Below are 24,233 nucleotides of genomic sequence, written 5' to 3' on the forward strand. Positions count from 1 at the left end.
TTGAAGTAGTTCTTAAGTTCTAATTCTCTCTCTGATCTTAACAGGCAATTTCCTGCTGTGTTGTTAGTTCACTGATGCTTTGATGAAGATGTGCTGTGCTTTGCTTTTTTCTCAACTTTTTTCCTTATCTTCAGTGGGCACTTGGTACAAATCCATTGTATTGGCACATGCCCCCATCCTATATGAACACCATAAATCCAGGCTTGTTTACCTGACAGTCTGGGATACAGCTCTGCCCTTCTGCAAGTTCTCTCTTACCACATTAAGTCTGTGATCTTTCAGGTGGCCAGCAGTTGCTGTTTTGTATGACTTTGCTCCAAGCACAGACATAGCCTGTGGTATGTTAGAGCTGGCCCATATTGATTCGTAAGAGCTGACTATTTAATTTTGAGAAATTATGTGAGCTAGTATTTAAATGCAACCATTATTAAAGATTGAATTATGTTACCTTATAATTTATATTAGGAACAAAATTTAAAATACTCAAAACACACCACTTCTTAATTGTTTTACTGTTTATGTACTTGAGGTTATTTGTATCTATTGGATATATATGGTAGAAATACTATAATAGGGTACTATGTCACATCTCTTTGCAACTGCACATTTAGTGATATCATTGTATAAACAGCCACGGGAGAAATATTTACACCATAGAAATCAGCAAAAGCTATGCATTGGGGCTTGCTTTTTTTTTTTTTTTTTTAAGAACCTGTTGTTGAATACTTAGCATGTCACTGATGTAGGATGCCTTTTCAAACCCTTGCAGCAGAGTTCAAATGGACTCAAAGAATACAGTTTAATAGAACTCAAAGAATTATAAAAAGGAATTATCAATTAAGGAACTTTAAAACTGGTTATTAGAAGTGATTATTCTGAGTCATAAGCCTACTCCTCTTGATAGTATAGTCCCTGATGATGCTGCTTTGTCTAAATCCTAGCTCAGCTATTTATTGGTAGTAGAATTCAACTTTTCTGCTTAGCTTTGACCTACCCTCAAAGAGAATGATGTTGAACAGATCTTTCCTACGTGGATTCCAGGCCTCAATTATGAGACACTCAAAGAGTAAAACAATTTCTTTCCCTCTCTCATCTACCCCACTCCTCCTTTTCCCTTTTCTGTTCTTTTTTTTTTCCTGCCCTAAGATTGAACTCTACCCAAGATGATTGACAGCAGAAATGTCCTTACTACCTTACTTCTTCCCACAGGGCTAACCTTGCTCAGAATACAATAATCAGTATATTTCACAGAGTCTGGTTTATTCAGTGTTGAATAAAGCCACCTGTGGAACTTCAACAGAACAGTCCAGGTTGAGATTTGGCCTTAGAAAACTGGCCTTCATCTCCCCTTTCCTTGAACAAATACACAACCATTTCAAGAATAAACAATGATGTGAAGACAGGGTAGTCCAAATCCAGATTTAGCAATAAAGACACCAAAATATTTTTGATATAACTTCCATGTACAGGATATAATTTAATGGATTGCCTTACTTACATAACTATATGAAAACTACCTTTAGCTGCTCTGTCTGGAACGTTTGCATTTTAGATTCCTCATTGCTTTCAGAACTTCCCTAAGAAGAACATGTACTTCAGAATATATTCAGAATTCAGCATGTCTGCCTACTGGTTACCTGACCCAGCTACCTCCCTCTTCCATCTGGCCACTGCAGTGGTCTACTAATTGGTTCTCAGTTTCCACCACTGCCCCTCTTCAGTCTATTCTCCGCACAGAATCCAGAGTGATTCTGGTAAAATACAAATCGGATCAGGTTGTTCTTTGGCTCACAATTCTCTAGTATCTTCTCATTTCACTTAGGGAATAAGCCATGGTTACCTACATAGGATCTAACTCCTTATTCCTTTGATGCCCATTATTCTTCCTACAGGTCATTCTTCTCTAGCCAGTTGGGCTGCCTTGCTGTCCTTTGATCAGATGCTTTCCTTCCTCAGAGATTTCTCATGGGATCTACTTGCAGTATGGAATGAGCATTCCATTCTATCCCAGAAAGCTGCATAATTTGATAATTTGATCCCTTATTTTCTTTAGATCTTTTCCAAACGTCACTCCTTAGTGAGATTTTCTCCAGTCACCTTATTAGAATTACAATCATCCCACATTTCCTATCTACCCTTCCTCCCTAGTATTTATTACCTACTCACTTACTCACATCCTCTATATATTTATATTCTTTTTTAAAATGTTTTTAAATTAATTAATTTATTTATGATAGTCACAGAGAGAGAGAGAGAGAGGCAGAGACACAGGCAGAGGGAGAAGCAGGCTCCATGCACCGGGAGCCCGATGTGGGATTCGATCCCAGGTCTCCAGGATCGCGCCCTGGGCCAAAGGCAGGCGCTAAACCACTGCGCCACCCAGGGATCCCCTATATATTTATATTCTTATTTATTGCCTGTTTTTTTGCCACCATCAGAATGCAAATTTTCTGAAATATTTGTATCTTATTATAGCATGTTTAATTACCATTGCCTAAAACCTAGTACCTGGCACATCACAGATTTTTGATAAATATTAGGTGAATGAATGAGTGAATGACTGGATGGATGATAGAATGGTTGAACAGATGTTGGTTAGAAGCTGGAGACACAGGTTTTAGTTTTTGCCTTTGCATGTGAAAAGCTCTACAATATTATATTTTGTTTTACATCTCTATGTACTTATCAACAAAATGGGGATATAATAACTGTTTCACATGCCTCATTGACTTCTAGTGAGGCTCATGTAAGGAAGTACTCTATATAAGTGTAGGGGATATTTTAATTGTCTAACTTGTTTGTACCCAGTATACTGAGAAGCTAGCTCCATGACCACTTTGCTTTAAACCACTCCCAAGAAAAAACTCTCCATTTGAACACAGGGTTGGGCTGACTGGTTCATTTCTGCATTGCCCTCTGATGATTTTAGTAGGTCCTTTGTTTATCACTTAGATCAAATAATTGGATTTACTATATGAGCCATTGAAAACCTGAAGAATAAAATAGCCCACCATGGGGTTTCAAGCCTTCTATATATCTAGTATTGTGTTGGGTGTTCTATGTATGTTGTCTCCTTTCATCTGCACTCCAACTCTGCAAGGAGAGCATGGCTTTATTTTAGAGATGAAGAAGTTGAAGTTTAAAGGGTTCTAGTATTTCTCTGAGGTAGCAGGCCCAATAAGAGACAGAGCCTAGGGGAGAACTCATGTCTCTCTCTAATATCAAACTCTCATCCATCTCAGGAAATTGAAATATTTAACCCAAGAACCTAAAAGGGCATATTCTTCTATGGATGGTCTTTCTCACTGATACGTTATTTCTTTTCAGACTGTTTATGACCAGTGGTTCATTGCCCTTTTTAACATTGTCTACACATCACTGCCTGTTTTAGCTATGGGCATTTTTGACCAGGTACGTATTTTTCTCTGTCTTTATAACTTATTTTGCTCTGTTGATGCTTTTTAGTGCTTCTAGCTTCTAAGTAGAAAATACAAGTCATGGAGAGTCCTAGACGTTCAGTTGTTTTAATAGGTATTGCATGGATCAAAAACCTTGTCCAGATCCTCACCCTCCCCAAAACAGTTTTGTGATCAAAGTTTGGCTACCCTCCTCTTTGAGATTCACATCCCACATTATTTCTCTAAAGTCTCTGAGAGGTCCTATGTGAAATGGGCCCAGTGCTAATTTTATTTTAGGCTGGCATTTCCGAGGCTTATATGACTGTACTTCTATTTATTTATTTTTCATATAGTACCTATTAATATGCCTTAGAACTACTGCCTTGTGGTTTACACACTGGGAAATGCTGCATTAGCCTCTGAATGCAGAGAACCATGCAGTGATAGAAAATGATGGAACTCATTGTTGGAAGGCAGAAGTCCAGCATTTGTGGTGAGATTTCCTTGGCCAGCACAGGCCAGAACAGGAACTAGAGTCCAGTGGAGTGCCCTGCCAATGGGGGAGGAAGACATGCAGCTCCACAGCTATGGAGAGAAGGGGCACAGACTTTTGTCTAACTCAAAGTGCTTGAGAAGAGAGAAGGGAGGGAATCAATTACAAAAATGGTGGATCCTTGGCATACTCATTGCCTTGGAAGGTACTTCCTGGAAGGGGGAAGAAGTCTGGCTGCCCATGAGGAAGTGGAAGGCTAGCCAGAGGAGTTTCCATGGCACAATTAGAGTGTATTATTAAAGAATTTTTTTTGGAAGGATATTTGAGAAGATCAGATTTTCTCCAGGCTGTCGTTAGACCCGATTGCTAGACCTCATTTTTCTGGCCCAAAGCAAGCTGTCTACTGCAAAATATAAATCTTCACATGATGAACTCACTCCAGTCTCCCATTCTGTGCCTTTGTTAACTGTCTCACTTCTTGTATGTAAAAAAGGGCAGCTTATGAACAACATATTTTGTGGAATTCTATAAAAAAGTAATGAACTCCTAAATACTTTAGATGTAAAGGATAAAGCCCTTTCCAAGTGCCATGTTTATAAGTGTTTCTTTACTTGGTGCTTTGTAGCTCTCCAGAATAAAATAATAAAAATAAAGCAATTTCTGGGAAAAGATGGTTATTGTACAATTCAAAAAAAATATAATAAGGCCCCTTATTGCCATCAAGTTAAGTGTCTGCCCCTGTCCTTTCCCACCTTGTCAACTTTGGCCCCTACACTGATCACAGGATAATGGAATGTTAGGCTGCAAGGCTTCCATGATTGTCTATGATCCACTCATGTTATAAGGAGGAAACTAAGGCTCAACTCATGGCTGTAAAGTCAGACAGCTAGTGTGTGACAGAACTCAGCCCAGTGCCAAGCCACCTGACTCTGAGATTGCTCTGCCATTAATATTATTATTATTTACTATCATCATTATTTTACGTGTTATTATTTATAGAAGCATCTGTTGTTATTTATGGTATGGCAAGAACTCTGCTGTATACATAAACGTAATCATGACAGTGGCCCTGTGAGGGAGGTGCTGTTGTTTGCATGTCTGAAGATAAGGAAACTGAGGCTCAGCCAGGTTATGTAACAGGTCTAAGACCATATACCTGCTAAGCAGCAGAACCGGGGTTTGAACTCAGGGTTGTTTGGTTTCAAAGCCTGGGCATGTAATTTCACCAGCCACTGACTGGAAGAGAAAGCACCAGCAAAATTTCAAAATGGTACTTCCCAAAGAGAGTATGTCTGTGTTCTTCATGGGACCCCATTCAACAAGACCAGGGCCATCCCACAAGCAGGAAGGGGAACCTGGTCTGTCCTCAGAGTTCATGCCAGTGTTGCTCCTTTTTTAGCTGCTTCTCCTCTACTCCTGGTCCTCTGATGTCCCCAGTGGTCAGTCCTTGCCTCCTTTTTGGTTTGGGCATTTGGCTTTGGTGCTCACAGTGTGGTCATTAGCATTACTTTGGAGCCAATTGGAAATGCTGAGTCTCAGGCCCTACCCTTAACCTGCTGAATCATCATTTACTCCCCAAGTGATTTATGTGCATATTAAGTTTGAGAAGCACTGTTTTAGTTTGCTTCCTGTTGGAGCCAAACATAGCTTCTCATTCTGTCTAAATTTTTCGTCTGGAACAGCTGGTTTTGGAATCCTCACTGGATATAGCACTCAGCTCTTCAGGCTCAGCTTCCTTCCCACTGGAATCCCATTTGCAATTTCCCACTTTTCCCTTTCCTCTTCTACTCTCCCTCCTCTCACAGTTAGGGACTCAGATTGGCCAAAATCCTACTCTGCGGTTCTCTGCTGCCATCTCCTGACCACTACCCTCACTGCCTTGTCAATTAATCTCTGGGTCCCACTGGCTGCACGTGATACACTAGAATTCTGGAAGCATGAGTGCAGCTGCAGGAGAGTTGAAGAAAGAAACTTCAACCTGAAGCCAAAGATCTGGGTGCAAGTTCTGGTTCTGTTATAAGAGCTATATGATCTCTCATGACTCTCTTGGAGACCCAAATTCGTCTTCAATAAAATTGGGATCATTATCTTCTCAATTATCATGAAAACAGGTTAATGAATAGTATTTATTAGGGTGTGCTTGGTCATGTGCTTACTATTTCCTGAGATGGGGAATTCAGCACCTCTCTGACTTCTTCTCAAGCCTTCTCTACTGAACTAACGCTTTGTTGACAGGATGTGAGTGACCAGAGCAGCATGGACTATCCCCAGCTGTATGAACCTGGACAGCTGAACCTACTGTTTAACAAGCATAAATTTTTCATCTGCATGGCACATGGCATCTACACATCATTGGTCCTTTTCTTCATCCCCTATGGAGCCTTTTACAATGTGGCTGGAGAAGATGGGCAGCTCATAGCTGACTACCAGTCTTTTGCAGTTACCATGGCTACATCTTTGGTCATTGTGGTCAGTGTGCAGGTAACCCTGTTGCTGCAAATGTCTTAACCTGATGACTTTACAACTTTTAAAATTCGTTTCCACTGTTAATTGATTTTGCCTACCTGTTGGGGGGGATAATCCTAAAGGAATCCTGGGGTTTTCTTTTTAACTACACATTGTGAGATGAAAACAGAAAGCTTTAATGTAAATGACCAGATGTGGGAGATTAGCATTAGGTGTCTATAACCTCTGTTTTAGTAGAAACCTCACAATTGATTACTTCTTGGGATTGAGCATTGTATATAAAGAGAAATGATTATACTACTGTTTCTTTTTTGGGTTTGAAAACGGAAAGTTTTCCAATGATAGCAGAAACTTTCCCATGATTTCTGTGATTAAATAACTTCCAGCTTTAAAGTAAGATTTAAAATTTATTTGGCAGTACATGTATGTGAAATTATCCAAGTTCAGTGTTATATTTTGGCACATCTGAACCTTAAATTCAGAGAAGCTCTTCTGGTAGGGGTGATTTTTGGTGATCCATTGACATTACTGGGTATCTTGAGTGTTTGTTTCCTCTTTAATGCAAATGGTGGACAAAACCATTCGATATTGAGTTAGAGTTCACAGAAGCTTTCCTAGTCATTAAAATCTATACCTTTGGGTGGATACAGTAAGCAATGTGATCTGTTTTTTTCTTTCTTTCTTTCTTTTTTTTTTTTTTAAGGAACAAATATCAATCAAAGACTTGATTTTTAGAGTTTAAATTGCCTTTGGTCAGTCCTTTTTGTATCCTATAAACAATCATTTTTACAAATCTTAGCTGCTAATTTCCAACAAGGAATGTCATTAAACCTCAGACTTTCTCTTCATGACTCAAAAATAAACATTACATTACATAAACCAAATATCAACATACTGCTTTTAAAGGATGTCTCTGCCATTCCTTGTTCCATCTAAATGAGTATTATTATGTCTACTCCAAAGACATCTAACACTTGACATCTTGGGAGTTCATAATTCAGAATCAGACAGGTAGCATCCAAAAGCAGAACCAGATTTCTCCACTTAGAAAAGAGTTCTATTTGTCTTGCAACTAAATAAAGCCTTCTGTTGCTTTGCGAACCTTCCATGTCTTGTTCCTCTATTTTCAATTCTGTGGCAGAGAAGGAAATAATGGAGTGAGTTGAAAGCATCTGGCATAGCTAAGACATTCACTGTGATAGTCTATTACTGGGATAAGGTGTCTATCACCTCATAAAAGCTATTGTTCCATCTTATAGTTCTTGCCACTATGCTGAACACTCCAACCTGTTTTATTTTGTTGCCTTTTGATCACTGAGCAGACTCTCTGTATACTCTTATATATTTCTAGCCTAGAGAATTAGGTGATCTACTCCCTGACATGAAGGCACATTTCCAGTTCTCTGGATTCTCTTCCTGATGGGGAAGATAGTTGTGGGATATCTCTTTAGGAGTAACAGCTTATTTGCTAGGTCAGGCTTGTTAATTACTGCTCCAAGAGATCATCTGAAAAGTAATAACTGAGACAAAAGGCCAGTGTCTAAAATAAAAAGAAAATGGGAAATATTCTTTAAACTGTCATTAACATCATTTGCTATAAGAATAAGGATAGGGCAGCCTGGGCAGCTCAGCAGTCTAGCGCCGCCTTCAGCCCAGGGCCTGATCCTGGAGACCTGGGATCGAGTCCCACATCAGGCTCCCTGCATGGAGCCTGCTTCTCCCTCTGCCTGTGTCTCTGTCTCTCTCTCTCTCTCTCTCTCTCTGTGTGTCTTTCATGAATAAATACATAAAATCTTAAAAAAAATAAGGGTAAAAAAAAAATACCTGGAAATGATATGAGGCATTGCATGTTTAGTGAATCTATTTTTTCAAATCAATTCTAGGTTAATGTTATTTTTTTTAACTTAAAAAAGTCTGTTGATATTCCTATATATCTTTTTCTCTTTTTCCTTGATCATTATTTTCTTATATGCTAGTGTAGTAAGGCCAGTGCTGTCTTTTTATGTTAATTTTAGATTTAGAAGCTCTTTTTCCCATAAAGTACACAGTTTCTGTTGGATGTCATAGTTATATTTCTCTTTTCTCACAAATTGAGAGACCATAGAAACAATTCTATTTTAAAAACATTGTTTATTCACAAAAAAAGGCAGAATTTTACAGTCTATCTTTTGAAATTTTCAAAATAAACCATTTAAAATTTCTTACTTTTTATGTTAGGGTTTTATAAGAATGATACCTGAACTTCCTCAGAGGGGATTCTTCCTTAGGATTCAAAGTAACCATTGGTCCCTCATTCAAGATGTTATGGATGAGGCTATCTGGGTCTATTTGATTCAGGCCTAATTGGCTATTTGTCTCACTAGATCCATTCTCTGCCTCTATGTCCTCAAGGGCAACCATTGTCCTGCCCACTTAGCTTTTCTCTAATGTTAACATTACCATCTTATATAACCATTGTGCAATTGTCAAAACTAGGAAATTAGCATTGGTATGATACTATTAACTGAAGTACAGATTTGATTCAAATTTCCTCAGTTTCTCCATTACTTACCTATTTCTGTTCCAGGATCTTACATTCCAGTCTTCCCTTGTGTTTCATGGCCTTGACACTTTTGAAGAGCAGTAGTCAGGTATTTTGTAGAATGTTTTTGGATTTTTCTGATGCTTTCTTAGGAACAGACTGAGATCATGGATTTGGGGGAAGAATCACAAAAAGGTGATATGCCTTTCTTGTTATTTCCTATCAGGGAGCATGTGATATCAGCATGACTTATTACTGGTGATGGTGACCTCGGTTACTTGTTAAGATGACGTTTTTCAGGTTTCTCCATTGTAAACTATGTTTCCCTTTTCATACTCTATTCATTAGAAGTGAGTCACTAAATCCAGCCCTATTCACTTAAGGAGAGAATTATTCTCCATTCTTAGCAGAATTTCAAAGAATTGGTGGTCATATGTTAAAACTGTAACTGTATAATTTAAAGTTGAAATAGCAAACTGGGGCCCACAATTTGACCAAGATCACACAGTGACTGCATTGCAGGTTTAGGACTAGGATCCAGTAGTCTTATTTCCCGACTCCATGATTTTTATTTAAGGAACTTGTGAGTGTTCTATGAAAAATGTGGGGCATTTCCTACAACACTGTTATTGGGCTACAGGGTAATTAGGCACACTTGAGAAGCAGTAATGCATACACAGAGCTGTACTTGTAAAGATGAGGTGCTGGGTCTCACTACTTGGTGGGTGTGCCCTCTGCCATGTACAAGCTGACATCCTCTAGATCTTATCCACATACTCCTGTCCCATAGATTTCTACTTTACCTGATTTTCCCCTGCCTTCACCCATACCCCCTACCATTAATTGTCAGTGCTGGAGGGTGCTGAAACAGCAAGGAGACTGAGGACATTTTTGGCAAGAGAACAAGGTAGGAGAGATTCCAGGCTGGAGATGGAGGTCTGGAAGCAGAGTAGGTGTGAGTGAGAATAAACAGCAGTTTCCAAGTTCTGGCATGCTTTGTTTACTGCTGTACTCCAACTTAAACTGCAGTATTAGACACAAATAAGTTTTTATTGAATGGATGTAAAAGCAGAAATAGATAAAGGGAGATTAAAGTTGAGCAAAGGAAGTGAGAAGAATTTGATTGAGGTGCCCGACTATCCCTCCTGTCTTAGTTACATGCCCATCTTACCCCTTACCAAAGCAGGCCTGCCCTTGGTGGGAGCCTTCAGAAATCTGTGTCATCATCACCACTATGAATGATATCATGCATTGTATTTAATTCTCTCAGTGCCACTATGTAGTAGGTATTATTGTCCCCTTTTACCGATGAAGCTCAGATGTTAAGTGACTTGCCTGAGGTCACAAAGTAAGTCCCAGATCCAGGATTGGAACCCAGACCCCTGACTCCAGCATTCTCTGAGGCAAAGTCTTTCATTCTACAGTAAGACTGATTAAAATGCAATTTTTCAGGATATATGAGAACAAAGATTTGACTGGACATAAAGGAAATATCAGATACTTCCTTGTCTGTCTAGAGGAAGGAGGGGTGGAAAGAGAAAAAAGAGGAAAGAAAGAAAAAAGAAAAGAGAGAAGAAAGAGGGAAAGAGGGAAAGAAAAGCAGGCCATCTTAAAGCTAGAAGCACTGGAGTTTGGAGAAAAGAGAATCTCTAGAGGAATTAAGAGGAGAGGTTAGTTACTGAAGGCAAACTTGGCCCACTTGCCTCTGTCAGGGTTTCTGATTTTCAGAGTAACAATAGCTCCTGTTAATTGAACATTTAGTATGCAAATGAATTATTTCTCAGATAATCCCATTCTCCTGCTTAATCTTCTTCACAGTCCTCTGAAACATAAATATTATTACTATAGATAAGAAAATAGTTGTTACAGTTCGAATCACACAAAGGTGGCAGTCCAGGATTTGTACACAGATCTGATCGCAGGTTCCCAACTCCAAGTCCACGTGGACCTCCCTTCTTTACAGGCAGCAGAGGGAAGCTACAGGGAATTAATTCAATGGTCCATCTCTGTTCTTCCATGAGGGGACACCTAGGACACCAGTATCACCCTTGAATAAAGTGGGAGAGAGATTGCTTATAGATGATAAACACACAGGTCCTTTTTCAATGTGAAAACTTAAACTTGAGGAATATAGATTCCTAATTAGTGTCATTTTAGTCTTCCACTTATTTTTATTTCTCTGAAGCCCTGAAAATGTCTACCATAGAATTCTCAGACCTGAGCACATAAATGTTCATAACCATGAAAACTGCAGTTTTGGCTTCAATCAGAGACTGCTGTCTTTAATATATAGAATAATAAGTTTCAGGAGTTTTGCGAATAAGCTCACTTTGACAGCAGCATTAATATCCTTTCCTCGCTGTCTAAGCTTAACTTGTCATTGGGGTAACAACCTCCATGAAATTTCCATGGTCTATAATTACAGTTATAAATCTTATGTGTCCTGCCGATGCTATAGCCTGAAATTTAGCAGTCTCAACTTTTTAAAACACTGGGTTTTGGGGTTTTCTTTTTTTTTGGTTATTTGAGTTATATAATGCTCCTTTTAACATTTCAAATACTATAGAAATGTTTAATATGAAATGAACCACCTTCTTTTACTTCCCATATTCCCCTGGTTAACTATAATGATAACCATAGCTTAACTCCTTCCATATTTTTTCTTTGCTTTGGGACACACACATATGTTCAAGAAAAAGGGAGCACAGCTAGCATATTATTCTGTAATATGTTTTCTTACTTAACAAGATACTCTAAACAGCTTTCCAAACCAACACATTCAGATCTATCTTACTCTTTTTAAAGAACTTCACAGAATTTCATAATATGGATATAGAATATAGTAATTTATTCATAAGCCTTCTATTGATAGACATTCAGGATGTTTCTTTTGTTGTTGCTGTTATTGAAACAATTCTACAATGCACATACTAGTACATAAATTTTATGTAATGACAGATAAATACCTGGAAATGAAATTTCTGGAGTCAGAACTAACTTTTACTGATATGATGGATAAAGAATGGTATTTTGTTTTTTTTTTTTTTCATTCCTGGATCAGAGAATACGTACATTTTATGTTTCATTAATATTAACATATTACTTTCCAAAAAGGATCATAGTTACAGACAAAAGATTTATTAAAAGCTATTCAGTAGCTCCAGGATTTTCAGGAGAGCAAATGAACCAGGGAGAGCCACAGCCAAGCATAGCACCTCTGGGAGCAACACCCAGCCACATGGCTGCATTGTTGTAATGAAACAGCTTGCCTCTGAACACACTGGGGACAGGATGCCAGGTCAGCCACAGATTTCTGAAGAACCACCATGTTTGTCAAATACTGAGAGAAATGTATTAAAATTTTCCCTTGTGATTACAATTCTTGTCAAGTTCTTATACTTCAAGGAGATTTTACCTTACATAATTTGAGACTATATTATTTGCCATATAATGGTTCTTGATTATTTGTGGGTTTTTTTGTAGCTTTTATCTTTTTTTATGATGTTACTTAAATTTCATTTTTTTATACTATTTTTATTTCTGTTGCTTTTTTTAGCCTGCATATAACTGATATATAATCTAGGCCTATCCCTTCATTTTCATTACTTTCTTATCTCATTCTATTGGTTTTTCTCCTTTGATAAGGAGTTAAACTACTCATTTTGTAATTTACGTATTTTATCTTGCTCCTTTCATGTTATTTATGATTATCTTAAAGTTTTTATTCCATCTTTTTCCTTTTCATACTTAGATGCATTATGATTTTTAAATATCTTATTTGTCATAAATAATTTACAAGTTTTACTATTGTATTCCCATTTTACTAGTGATTTCTCCCATTTTCATCATCATTTAAATTTCTATTTCCATATTGATATATTAAAATTAAGTAGTAACTATATCCTTCATCAAATGTTTCACTATCTTGATCATCCCTTCCCCTGTCCATTTCCAAATTAAAGTTTTAGAAATGTATCTATCTACTTATTTCTCCCTCCTGGCTCCTATTCCCCTCTTATATGTTAATAATCTAGAATTTTAGTTTCAGGATATTATTAAATGCCCCCTTAACATATTTTTTGACTGTTTCAGATTTTTTTTCTAAGTTAATACTGTAGCTTATCCTCACATTACTCATTTGGAGCCAACTATAAATTTACAAGAATCGTTGCTCCCACCATTTTTATGCTTTTTGTCTTCCATTCTTTTGAAGCCTTTGCTCTATTGAACTTTTATATGCAGCAATTTCCTTGAATAATTTCTTCAGAAAAGGTACATAGATATTATACTTTTAGGCTCAAAGCTTTCTTTTTTCCTCTTACATTTAAATGATACATTGGGTAGGTCTGAGATTCTTGAGTCAGAGACTTTTGCTTTAGGAACTTTGTAAATGTTCCATTATACACAGTTTCAATGTAGCAGTTTGATATTAGCTTGATTCTCTTCCCTTGGTAAGTAATATATTTTCTATCTGGAAATCTATCTTCTTTGTCTTGAGGCTTCACAAATATCACCAGAATGTAACTTCTTTCTTTAATTTTCCTAGGATTTAGAGTGCCCTCTTAATCTGAAAATCTTGCTATTTGTTCACTATGTAGAGCAGTTTTCTTCTATCCTTTCTTTAATTGTTACTTCCTTCTACTCTCTAAGATGCCTTTATTTGTATGTTGGGCTCATGGATCTGTCATCTATGGATTTTCCATTCATGTCTCATATATTTTTGCACATGGTTTCCATTTATTCAAGTTTTTGCTCTCAGTTGTGAGATATTATTTCCATTTGTTTTTTCCAGAATATTAATTCAGTTCCCATCAGTGACTATTCTTACTTGGTTTTTCTATTGAATTTTTAAAATCCGAAATAATGCTTATTTCTTCCAGAATTTTTTTTTTTCTGTGATCTAATTGCATCCCCTTAAGAGTTCTCATTACATTTTTTTGGTTATATGCTTGTCTGTCTTTTCCATTAGTGCTGCCTCAATAGGAGCCACCTGTTCTTTTTTTATTTTACTTTTTTTCAGTTGAATCTTCTTTAATTGGTTGTGATTTTCTATTCCTACCCACAGATTTTTCTATTCCTACCCACATCAGGCTACTGGTGTCTCTTTATGGGGATGAATTGACAGGTGGTGGAAGGTGTTGTTGAAGATTTTGGCCTAATGTCTTGGCAGCCAAATGAACTGGAAAACCAGTATCTCTGCTGAGGATGGATGGGCAGGGCTTTCATTCTCAGGCCTCTTGAGAGAAAGAGCTGTCTTTTTATAACCTCTGCAGTTTATATCAAAGGCTACCAATATCTTTAATGGGGCAAGACTTTTTTTTTTTTTAAAGTAAACTTTAAGTGGGAAGAGGAAGCATATCTCCATATGCAGAAAAGGATCTATTTACTGTGTTAGTAGGACCCCCTCAGGAAGTGAGAAATTTGTGGTTTTGAAGCAGGCTCTGCTAGAAATGCAAAACTTCACATGGACCACTTGGGGCCTGGGAGATGCAAATAATGTTGCCAGAACCTACTTGTTTTTCTCTGAAAGCTCAGGATTCATATTTGTCAATGGCTTCCTTGATTCCCTGATAGGAGGCCATTTTTAGCTGTTGCCACAATGAGTTACTGGAAGAGAAAAGAGCTGTGAACATGTTCCCAGGTTACCATGAATCCTCACTTCTGAATTTTATCCCAAAAGAGGATTAAGGATTTATTTATTATTAATTAAATAATTTAAGAAAAAGGATCATCAAAATGAGTGAGAATATTGATGTAAAACAGATTATATCCATGTAAAATAGTCATGTGAAAATTTATGTATAGACTATAAAATGTTGCATTGCTCACTACTGAAGATTTTTTCACAACAGAAATGCTTTAAGAGCAATTTGGAAAGTAACTTTGAAATTAGAAATCCTTGTTTTCTTATTCCTCACTTAAAAGAAGGTTAACAACAACAACAACAAAAAAAAACCCACAAAAATAAACAAAAAAAAGAAGGTTAACATTTTATCTCCTGATTGTGATTCAATGTTGGCAGATATATTGCATACAGATATAAGTTCTGAAGTCCGTTGTCTACCAGACAGTAGTGCACCTGACTTCGGGTCAGTTCCCAGTGCTGTGCAGAAAGTAGGAGTGCCTGTGGTTGGTTAGTAGCTAGATAGGTGCAACCATCTCCTCACAACACAGTTCTAGGGAAACATCACTCAGTAAAATGATACTCTTTTCATCCTCAAAGACCTCCCCTTTACAGTCCAACTTTACATTTACAGATAGCCTTGGATACCAGTTACTGGACTGTCATTAACCATGTCTTCATTTGGGGCAGCGTTGCCACTTATTTCTCCGTTTTATTTACAATGCACAGTAATGGCATCTTTGGCATCTTCCCAAACCAGTTTCCATTTGTTGGTAAGTTGAGTCCTACTATCTATGAAGGCCTGCCTAGTGTCACGCTGTCATTTATTTGTCTTTGTAATTTATTTTCTGTCGGGTGGGACTAGGGATGACTAATAATCTTTTCTCTAGGAATGGATTGAATCAGGCATCTGAAGATTTTCAGGTCTGAAAAGAATTCAAAAGATTGGTCTCTACTGTTCTTGCCACATGTAGAAGAATTATTGTGATAGCTTCTTATAGGTTCCTAACAGCCCCAATGCAATAGATTGTCCCTTTGCAAACAAGAGGCATAGTACATATACCTTACTTGAAGGCCTGTAAAAAGTTCAGGAGTAATGGAAGAGAACTAAATCTCAGGCTCTCCCTTTTATCCCACATTATCACCATGATCACTGCCAAAGTTCACCTGTAGAACTTACCTGCACTTAGATAGGAAAGAAATGATGTGTAATTTAGAGCAGTCTAAAAATTGCTGGATATGTCTACAAGTGGCACAAAGAGTAGCCTCTATAGTTAGACAGCCAGGACTCAGGTGTCAGCTCTGCCATTTAAATGCTGCATGTACATGGAAATATTTAAATTGCACCACTCTTACTTAATATGTAACATTAATACTTTGCCAAAAGACTGCAACCACATAGAAACATGATGGTTATGAATAAGAATAAGCATATTATGAAAGAAAGACACAACTATTTTTAGGGAGTTTTTTTTCTTTTTTCTTTTTCTTTTCTTCCCTTTTTTTTCTTTTGGTTGCCAAATCTGAAAGTTCAGTGCGTTGACGAGAAGACTTCTAGTCCTAAGAGAGCATTTTAGCACACATAATGAGACTGGAATGCCTCAATTGGAGAAAGTAGTTTGTGTGGGGACCACTCTTTCCAACTAAGCACATGCCATTCCAGGAATTAATTACTGAGCTCCAATGAGACTTCTCAAAAGTTAGATCAACATTGGGGTTTAAGAAAAAAAAATTCCTTAGTAGCCAGCAGCAAGCAGGAGTTTGGTTTTAAAATGAAGCTTATTTTCTCAGCCATGCCTGGGGGTACTGAGCTTCAAGGAGCTCAAAGAGACTTTTAACTTACTGAGTCAAATTTGTTTCTGCCCAGGCAACTGTAATCTACCATTCTTGGTGGGCAGAGTTTATCCTCCAAGCCAGAAAATGCAGACATACCAATCAGTAGTCAAGCCTTCATACCCAAAACACATTCAAATGGTATTAACACTTTAATTTTGGGAGAGGGGACCTAGATAATTGGAGGTACTATGGCAAATCTCTAGAAAACCGACAGGGACAGAAGTTTATTTTGGTGATATAAATAGGGTTGACATGTTCCTGTAGAATTTGCCTGTCTGCTTAACTGACCGTTATTGCTTTGTTTAAACAAACATCCCAGTATATGAGGTGTGAGTATCAAGTAAGTAAACTGGCTTCAGACTTTGGAATGAGTTTCACCACAGTATTACACTAGCCTGTTGGATGGCTGCATCAACAGTCTGCCAGTGAGAGGAATGCTCTTTTCACAAACCCAAGAGCATCTCTGATCTCCTTGGAACCTTGAGTTCTTCAAAACTCAGTGAATGTCAGAGAGATCAGCAAGTCCCTTTGAGGCAGGTTTTCTGAGGCTGCTGCCTGAATTGTCAAGGTTGGCCTGTATTAGATAAAGCTCTCCTTTTATGGCATAGCCAGTCACCAAGACCATTGAGATTGTACCTGCACCACAGACATATATTGTGTAGTTTTGATATGGCAATTTTATTCAAGAACCTCTAAGAGCGAATGTGCCTTTTAAAAATAATGGCTGCTTTGTAGTCGAGGGATCTTGAGGCTCAGTGAGAGAATTCTGTTTTATGAGTGAAGCTGGACTGAGTCTAGATCAGAGAACACTGGGCTCTGATTGGCTATCTCCAAGTGATGGGGCCATGAAGCAGTTCCCAAGGGTGATAATACCACTCTTGCCTTCTCATTGCCTCTGAACATACTATATACCAGGGAAGATGCTTAGTGGTGTTCTCCTTAGGTAGCCCAAACCTCACCATTTCAAAAAAAAGACCTTATGAAAATAGACAAGGAGCCTATTCATTCAATAATTCAGCATATTTTTGTATAATTATGTATGTTTTTCATTAATAATAGGAAATGCACGGCATTCTTTGACCCAGAAGTGCATCTGGCTTGTTATTCTCTTAACAACAGTGGCTTCAGTTATGCCTGTGGTGGTATTCCGATTTTTAAAGGTGGATTTATTCCCGACCCTGAGTGACCAGGTATGTGGCAGTGCTGATAAATACTTGAAGGGTTAGTTTTTGGCTCTTGGAATCATGTTCTTCTGTGCCTGATTTGGAAGCACAGGAAAGGGCTAACAAACTTCCCACTGGAAACATCCATAGACATACAATATCCCATACCATAGATGGAATTGCTCACAACTGAACATACTAGTTTTGTGAATGTTAATGAAGATAAAGGTCTAGACTACATGGGGGTACGGAGTCATGAATTACAAGTTAGGTTGGGCATTTCTAAAAGTTGACTTTTGGGGCACCTGGGTGACTCAGTCAGCTAAGCATCTGCCTTTGGCTCAGGTCATGACCCCTCGAGTCCTGGGATAGAGCTCCACATCCAGCTCTCTGCTTCTCCCTCTCCCTCTGTTCCTCCCCCTGCTTATATATGCTCTCTCTCTCTCTCTCTCTCTCTCTCTCTGCCAAATAAATAAATAAATCTTTTTAAAAAATAAAAGTTGACTTTAAAAAAAGAAGCTTACTGGTGGCATTTTGGACAACTGTTGTAAGGCAAAGGCAAACTATAAGGAAAGTTATCAACTTGGGGGCAAGTAAAGAGTAGAGTAAAAGAGGGACAAGGTATGAGGTGAAGGGACTCTAAATTTTTGTAGAAGTGTAGTAGCCGATTCAGAAACATAGGGAGATGCCACCTTCTGAACAGATTAAGAAAGGGAAAAGCACCATGATGACTGGATTGAAAAACTATGAAGTTGAAAGGAAAACAGAACAGATTGTAGAAATTCTTAAAGAGCACATATTTCATGAGAAGAGTAGTAGAAACAAGACAATCTCAAGTTAGGTCTGGACCCAGACAGAGAGAAAAGGAGAGGGACACCTGTGTGGCTCAGTGGTTGAGCTTCTGCCTTCGGCTCAGGGTGTGATTCCAGGTCCGGGGATTGAGTCCCACATCTGGCTCCCTGTGAGGAGCCTGCTTCTCCCTCTGCCTATGTCTCTGCCTCTCTCTCTCTCTGTGTATCTCATGAATAAATAAAATCTTTAAAAAAAAAAAAGAAGAGGGGATCCCTGGGTGGCGCAGCGGTTTGGCGCCTGCCTTTGGCCCAGGGCGCGATCCTGGAGACCCGGGATCGAATCCCGTGTCAGGCTCCCGGTGCATGGAGCCTGCTTCTCCCTCTGCCTGTGTCTCTGCCTCTCTCTCTCTCTCTCTCTCTCTCTCTGTGACTATCATAAATAAATGAAAATTAAAAAAAAAATAAAAAATAAAAATAAAAAAAAGAAGAGAAAAAGGAGAAAGAAAGGGGAGACACTCATTTGTAGTCACATCATGAGAAGGGGCAGACACTGGTGGGATGGTGACCAGACCAATGATAATGAGACGAACTGAGGCAGAATGTCCCTTACCAGGATATCCTCCACATTCTGAGTCCAAAACATGCAAAGATTCCTTCTGATATGATTCACAGATTCCCCTGTTAGGTCTGTCCTTTTCCTTTGGCTCCATGAGCTCATTCTGAAATAAACCCAGAAAATGATGGATGAGCTGAAGGAAGGAAGATGATACTCATTTCTTCCAGTGTGTAGTCAGATCATGATTTTCTGTTTTTAATGGCTTTCTCCTGACCTCAAAGTCAGACTCCATGAGATCAGCCAAATCAGAGAACAGGGTGGCTTGCACCAAACCTTGGGTCTTTCTCTCCTCATTTCATAAGGGAAATGAAAGAAATGTTGGAAACTCACCCAAATGATGTTGAGTTCTTTAAAGGGCTGTATAAAAAAATCCAAAAGAAATCAAAAGCCTGAAAATCTCATGATATACTGACCTACCACAGGAGCTGGGAATTTCTGACTCTAATTTTCTAAATTTTCTCTTAGTCCAGTTACTACGGAGTATTGGATCTTGAGATTCTCTAAGAGGGAAACTGGGGGGTTTGGGGGGATTAGGATTATAGATGGTTATACTGACTGTGTTTGGATGGTGCATGTTAGAAAATCGTTCTGTACCTATTCTTTTAAGATGGATGTAGAAGATGAACACAATAATGAAATTTGTCTTAACACTTCTTGCTCATTGAATAGTCTGTTGGTAGTAATAAAAACTGACCGGTGCCCATTGTAATCTTTTGGTTGGAAAATTCCTTGGGTTTTTTTTTTTGTTTTGTTTTGGTTTTTTTTTGGTGAAACACCTCCTTTTACAATGAAGGTAAGTATTTTATTATTGTTGATCTTTCTATTGAAAAAGGTTTCTCTTAATAAAGTGGCCCAGGGCCTGGAATCTGTCATTTGGATACATAATCTCACTCTGACTCTCCTTCCTCTCCAGATCCGTCAGAGGCAAAAATCTCAAAAGAAGGCAAGACCCTTACGTAGCCAAAGACCTCAGACTCGCAGGTCAAGCTCAAGAAGGTCTGGATATGCTTTTGCTCACCAAGAAGGCTATGGAGAGCTTATCACATCTGGAAGAAATATGCGAGCTAAAAATCCACCCCCAGCATCGGGGTTGGAAAAGACACCGTATAATAGTACTAGCTGGATTGAAAATTTATGTAAGAAAACCACAGACACAGTGAGCAGCTTTAGCCAGGATAAAACAGTGAAACTGTGAGTCAAGATGAATTTGAACCACATAGTTACTTTTCACTTCAGCCGAAGCTGAAATTCAGCTGGCTCAAGCATTTGTGATCAGGGGTGGGGGTGGGGGGCAGATTGCCTCACTTAATTTAAATCTGTGGCAGACAGCTGCCAGTGCCCCCCAAATAGGAGTGCACTCTATGGGGAAACCAGGCCAGATGGTCACTGTCTAAATTGTGATTTGTTGGATAAAGGCCACACAATACAAGCAGAGGTTTTTTATCAACCTACATACCAACTGACCTAAACTTTAGAATCTTATTTATGGAGAAAAACTTGTAAATTGGCATATACGTTGAATGGATCTTCAAGTGGATAAAAGGGTGCATTCCGAAGGTAAACATCCCAGCTGTGAAAAGCATGCTTGTTGGCAGATCAACACATATATGTGAGATCAACCTTTCCCAAGATATATTTTTAAGATGTACAATGTATACCATGGTGCTTTCCGACTAAGAGCACCTTGTGGCTCTCTAGTCTTAATATCTACTACCTGTGTGTTCAGCCAGGACAACACATCACCTTTATGACCTGAAGAATAGAAAAACATGTTGGTGTTCCTCACCATTTTTTTTTTTTTTTTTTTTTTACTGGTCTAAAGACAAAGTAGATCAGAGCATCTTTACAGTGGGATAAACTGGGAATTTGGTCAAATGTTTTCACAAAGCTCTCAGGGACATGTTCATGAAATGTCCAAGACAGGCTCTCTAAGTATTCTAAACACCTTCCAATGACCTGTATAACAGCTTCAGTAGTAACTTACCCTGCATCATACAGAACCATTAATGAAACCAGCATAGCACTGGAATTACACACTGTAATGATAACATTCTGAGTAGTGTATGGGCAAATACTTTTAGTATTTCCAATTTTAAAAAGTTCAGATTTGAAACCTAACAAATTAATAAGCTCTTCAGTTACTATTTAAATACTCAGACTTAGGCCATTCATAGTTAGTTGCTTTTGATATTTAGCTGTCATGCTTATAATTCAAATATAAACATATGTAAAGTTCATTTTCTGGAAATGTTCCAAAGCAGATTTTCAGTCCACGTGTGAGACACCAGTGTAGTTCCTGTAAAAAGAATTCAGGCAGATTTGTATTCAGACTCCAGCTCTAATGACTTCTTATCTCTATCACCTTGGGCAGATTATGTGCCTCCTATGAGACTCACTTTCTTCCTCTGTAAATGAGGATATACTACCTACCTCATGTGGTTGTTTGAGGATTATCAAAGCACAGATTCATAAATCATTGAAAACATAATTCTCATATGAATGGAGTGCCTCTTAACTCATCATCAGGATAACAGCAATTTGAAGAGATTGTGAAGAATTGGAATTTAATCAGTAGCAAAGGCCTTGACGAAATGAGATTGCAAAGTAAGATATTAAAACTGGTTAGCATCCTACAGAGAAATAAAACTATCACCCTGGAGGTAAATTTTTCTATCAGAAAATACAAATAAGACATCATTATGCTTTATCAATTTTCTACAAGTCAACATGCAACTTTACAAGGTCCTTAATCTGGTCTCTGTTGAATTATTATTCAAAGGTATCTTTCCCAAGTTCAGATGTCTCTTGGGTGGGTTGGATGGGTAATAGACTAGCATGATATTAGATGATACAATCTTTGTTTTCTTTTTGTTGTTTTTGGTTTTGTGTGTGTGTGGGTTTTTTCTTTTTAATGGGGGAGAGTGTGATCATACTTTCCTATTCGGAGATCATTTTTCCTGAATGGGATCAAATAAGATATATGTATAAAACCCTAACACAGTGTTTTAATCATAGTAAATACTCATAGATACTCCCTTTCCCCACATGCCTGCATGGACTTACCCAGATACTAGTTTTCAGTGTCAAACTTATCTTTAGTTTCACTGTGTTTGCTTGCCTTTTGTAACATTCTTGAAAGATTTGAAAACCTTCAGTAAATGTTTTGGCACTATTGCTGTTTGATGTTGTATGTCTTCTTTATTGGAAACTCACAAGGGAGATTATTTTAGTTGCAGTATAATTAACATTCAGTGTCATATTAGTTTCAGCTGTACAATATAGTGATTCAACAATTCTATACATTACTCAGTGCTCATCATGAGGAGTGTACTCTTATTCCCATCACCTATTTCACCCATCCCCTCACCCACCTCCCCTCTGGTAACCATCATTTTGTCACTATAGTTAAGAGTCTGTTTTTTGGTTTGTCTCATTTTTTTCTTTGTTGGTTGATTTTTATAAATTACATGTATTAGTGAAATCATATGATGTTTGTCTTTATCTGACTTATTTCACTTAACATTTTGCCCTCTAGATCCATCCATCCATGTTGTTGCAAATGGCAAGATTTCATTCTTTTTATGGCTGAATAATATTCCATTGGGTGTGTGTGTGTACACACACACTTATCTATTCATCTATCAATAGATATGTGGGCTAATTCTATAATTTGAGTATTATAAATAATGTAAACAAACATAGGGGCGCATGTGTCTTTTCATATTAATGTTTTTATATAAATATCCAATAGTGGAATTACTGGATCATACAGTAATTCTATTTTTTATTTTTATTAAGTTTTATTTTAATTCCAGTATAGTTAACAGTATTATACTAGTTTCGGGGGTATAATATAGTGATTCAATAATTTCACATAACACCTGGTGATCATCACAAATACACTCCTCAATCCCCACCACCTATTTCACCTCCCCTATGTGAACCATCAGTTTGTTCTCTATAGTTGAGTCTATTTTTTCATCTTTTCTTCCCTGTGCTCACTTGTTTTCTTAGAATCCACATATGAGTGAAATCATATGGTATTTGTCTTTCTCTGACTTATTTCATTAGCATTATAGATCCACCAATACTGTTGCAAATGGCAAGATTTAATTCTTTTTATGGCTGAGTAATAGTCTATTGTGTGTGTATGTATGTATCATACCCTCTTTATCCATTCATGTACTAATGGACATTTGGGTTACTTCTATAATTAGGATATTGTAAAAAATGCTGGTAAACACACAGGAGTGCATGGATCCCTTTGAATTAGAGTTTTTTTGTATTTTTCAGGTAAATACCCAGTAGTGCAATTATTGGATTATAGAGTAGTTCTCTTTTTAAATTTTTGAGGAAACTCCATACTGTTTTCCACAGTGGCTGTACCAATTTGCATTCCCGCCAACCGTGCAAGAGGGTTCCTTTTTCTCCACATCCTCATCAAAACTCGTTTCTTGTGTTTTGATTTTAGCCTTTCTGACAGATATAAGGTGCTATCTTATTGTAGTTTTGATTTGCATTTCCTTGATAATAAGTGATTTTGATTAGTTTTATTTTTGCTGTTTTTGCAATTGCTTCAGATCTATCTAGAAAAATATTGCTACAGTTAATGTCTGACCAATTACTGTCTGTGCTCTCTTCTAGGATTTTTATGGTTCCAGGTCTCACATTGGGTCCTTGGTCCAATTTTAGTTTATTTTTGTGTATGGTGTAAGAAAGTGGTCCAGTTATATTCCTTTACATGTAGCTGTCCAGTTTTCCCAACATCATTTGTTGAAAACACTACTTTTTAGTTCCCTCATTGCATAATCTTGTGATTTCTTTGGGTCTTCTTTAATTTCTTTCATTTGCATTTTATCGTTTTCAGAGTACAGGTCTTTTACCTCTTTGGCTAAATTTATTCCTAGGTACTTTATTATATTTGGTGCAATTGCAAGTAGGACTGTTAATTTCTCTTTCTGATTCTTCATTTTTAGTACATACCAATGCAACAGATTTCGGTACATTGATTTTGTATCCTATGACATTACTGAATTCATTTATCAGTTCTACCAGTTTTTGGGGTTTTCCATATATAGTATCATATTAACTGCAAATTGTGAAAGTTTTACTTCCTCTTTACCAGTTTGGGTACCTTTTCTTTTTGTTGTCTGACTGCTGTGGCTAAGACTTGCAATACTATGTTGAAAAGATGTGGTGAGAGTGGATATCCTTGTCTTGTTCCTGATCTTGGGGCAAAAACCTTCAGTTTTTCACCATCAAGTATGACGTTAGCTGTGGATTTTTCGTAGATGGCCTGTATTATGTTGAGGCATGTTCTCTCTAA

The 24,233-nt window shown here is 37.7% G+C and overlaps 1 protein-coding gene across 5 annotated transcripts in view; it reads left to right on the plus strand.

The window, feature by feature from the left end:
• The window catches only part of ATP8B4 (ATPase phospholipid transporting 8B4 (putative)), a 240,680-nt gene extending 218,602 nt beyond the window's left edge, over nucleotides 1–22,078 (plus strand). For 4 of the 5 annotated variants that reach the window (XM_041741577.1, XM_041741569.1, XM_041741586.1 and 1 more), the window contains 5 exons: nucleotides 3,328–3,411; nucleotides 6,127–6,372; nucleotides 15,136–15,274; nucleotides 17,397–17,527; nucleotides 19,821–22,078. In XM_041741577.1, coding sequence (XP_041597511.1) covers nucleotides 3,328–3,411; nucleotides 6,127–6,372; nucleotides 15,136–15,274; nucleotides 17,397–17,527; nucleotides 19,821–20,102 — 882 coding nt within the window. In that variant the 3' untranslated portion in view covers nucleotides 20,103–22,078. The remainder of the gene's footprint in view (nucleotides 1–3,327; nucleotides 3,412–6,126; nucleotides 6,373–15,135; nucleotides 15,275–17,396; nucleotides 17,528–19,820) is intronic. The other variant, XM_041741593.1, reaches the window with a different exon arrangement.
• Nucleotides 22,079–24,233: the final 2,155 nt, after the last annotated feature.

The sequence above is a fragment of the Vulpes lagopus genome, chromosome 2 (genome assembly GCF_018345385.1).
Source record: "Vulpes lagopus strain Blue_001 chromosome 2, ASM1834538v1, whole genome shotgun sequence".
NCBI lineage: Eukaryota > Metazoa > Chordata > Mammalia > Carnivora > Canidae > Vulpes > Vulpes lagopus.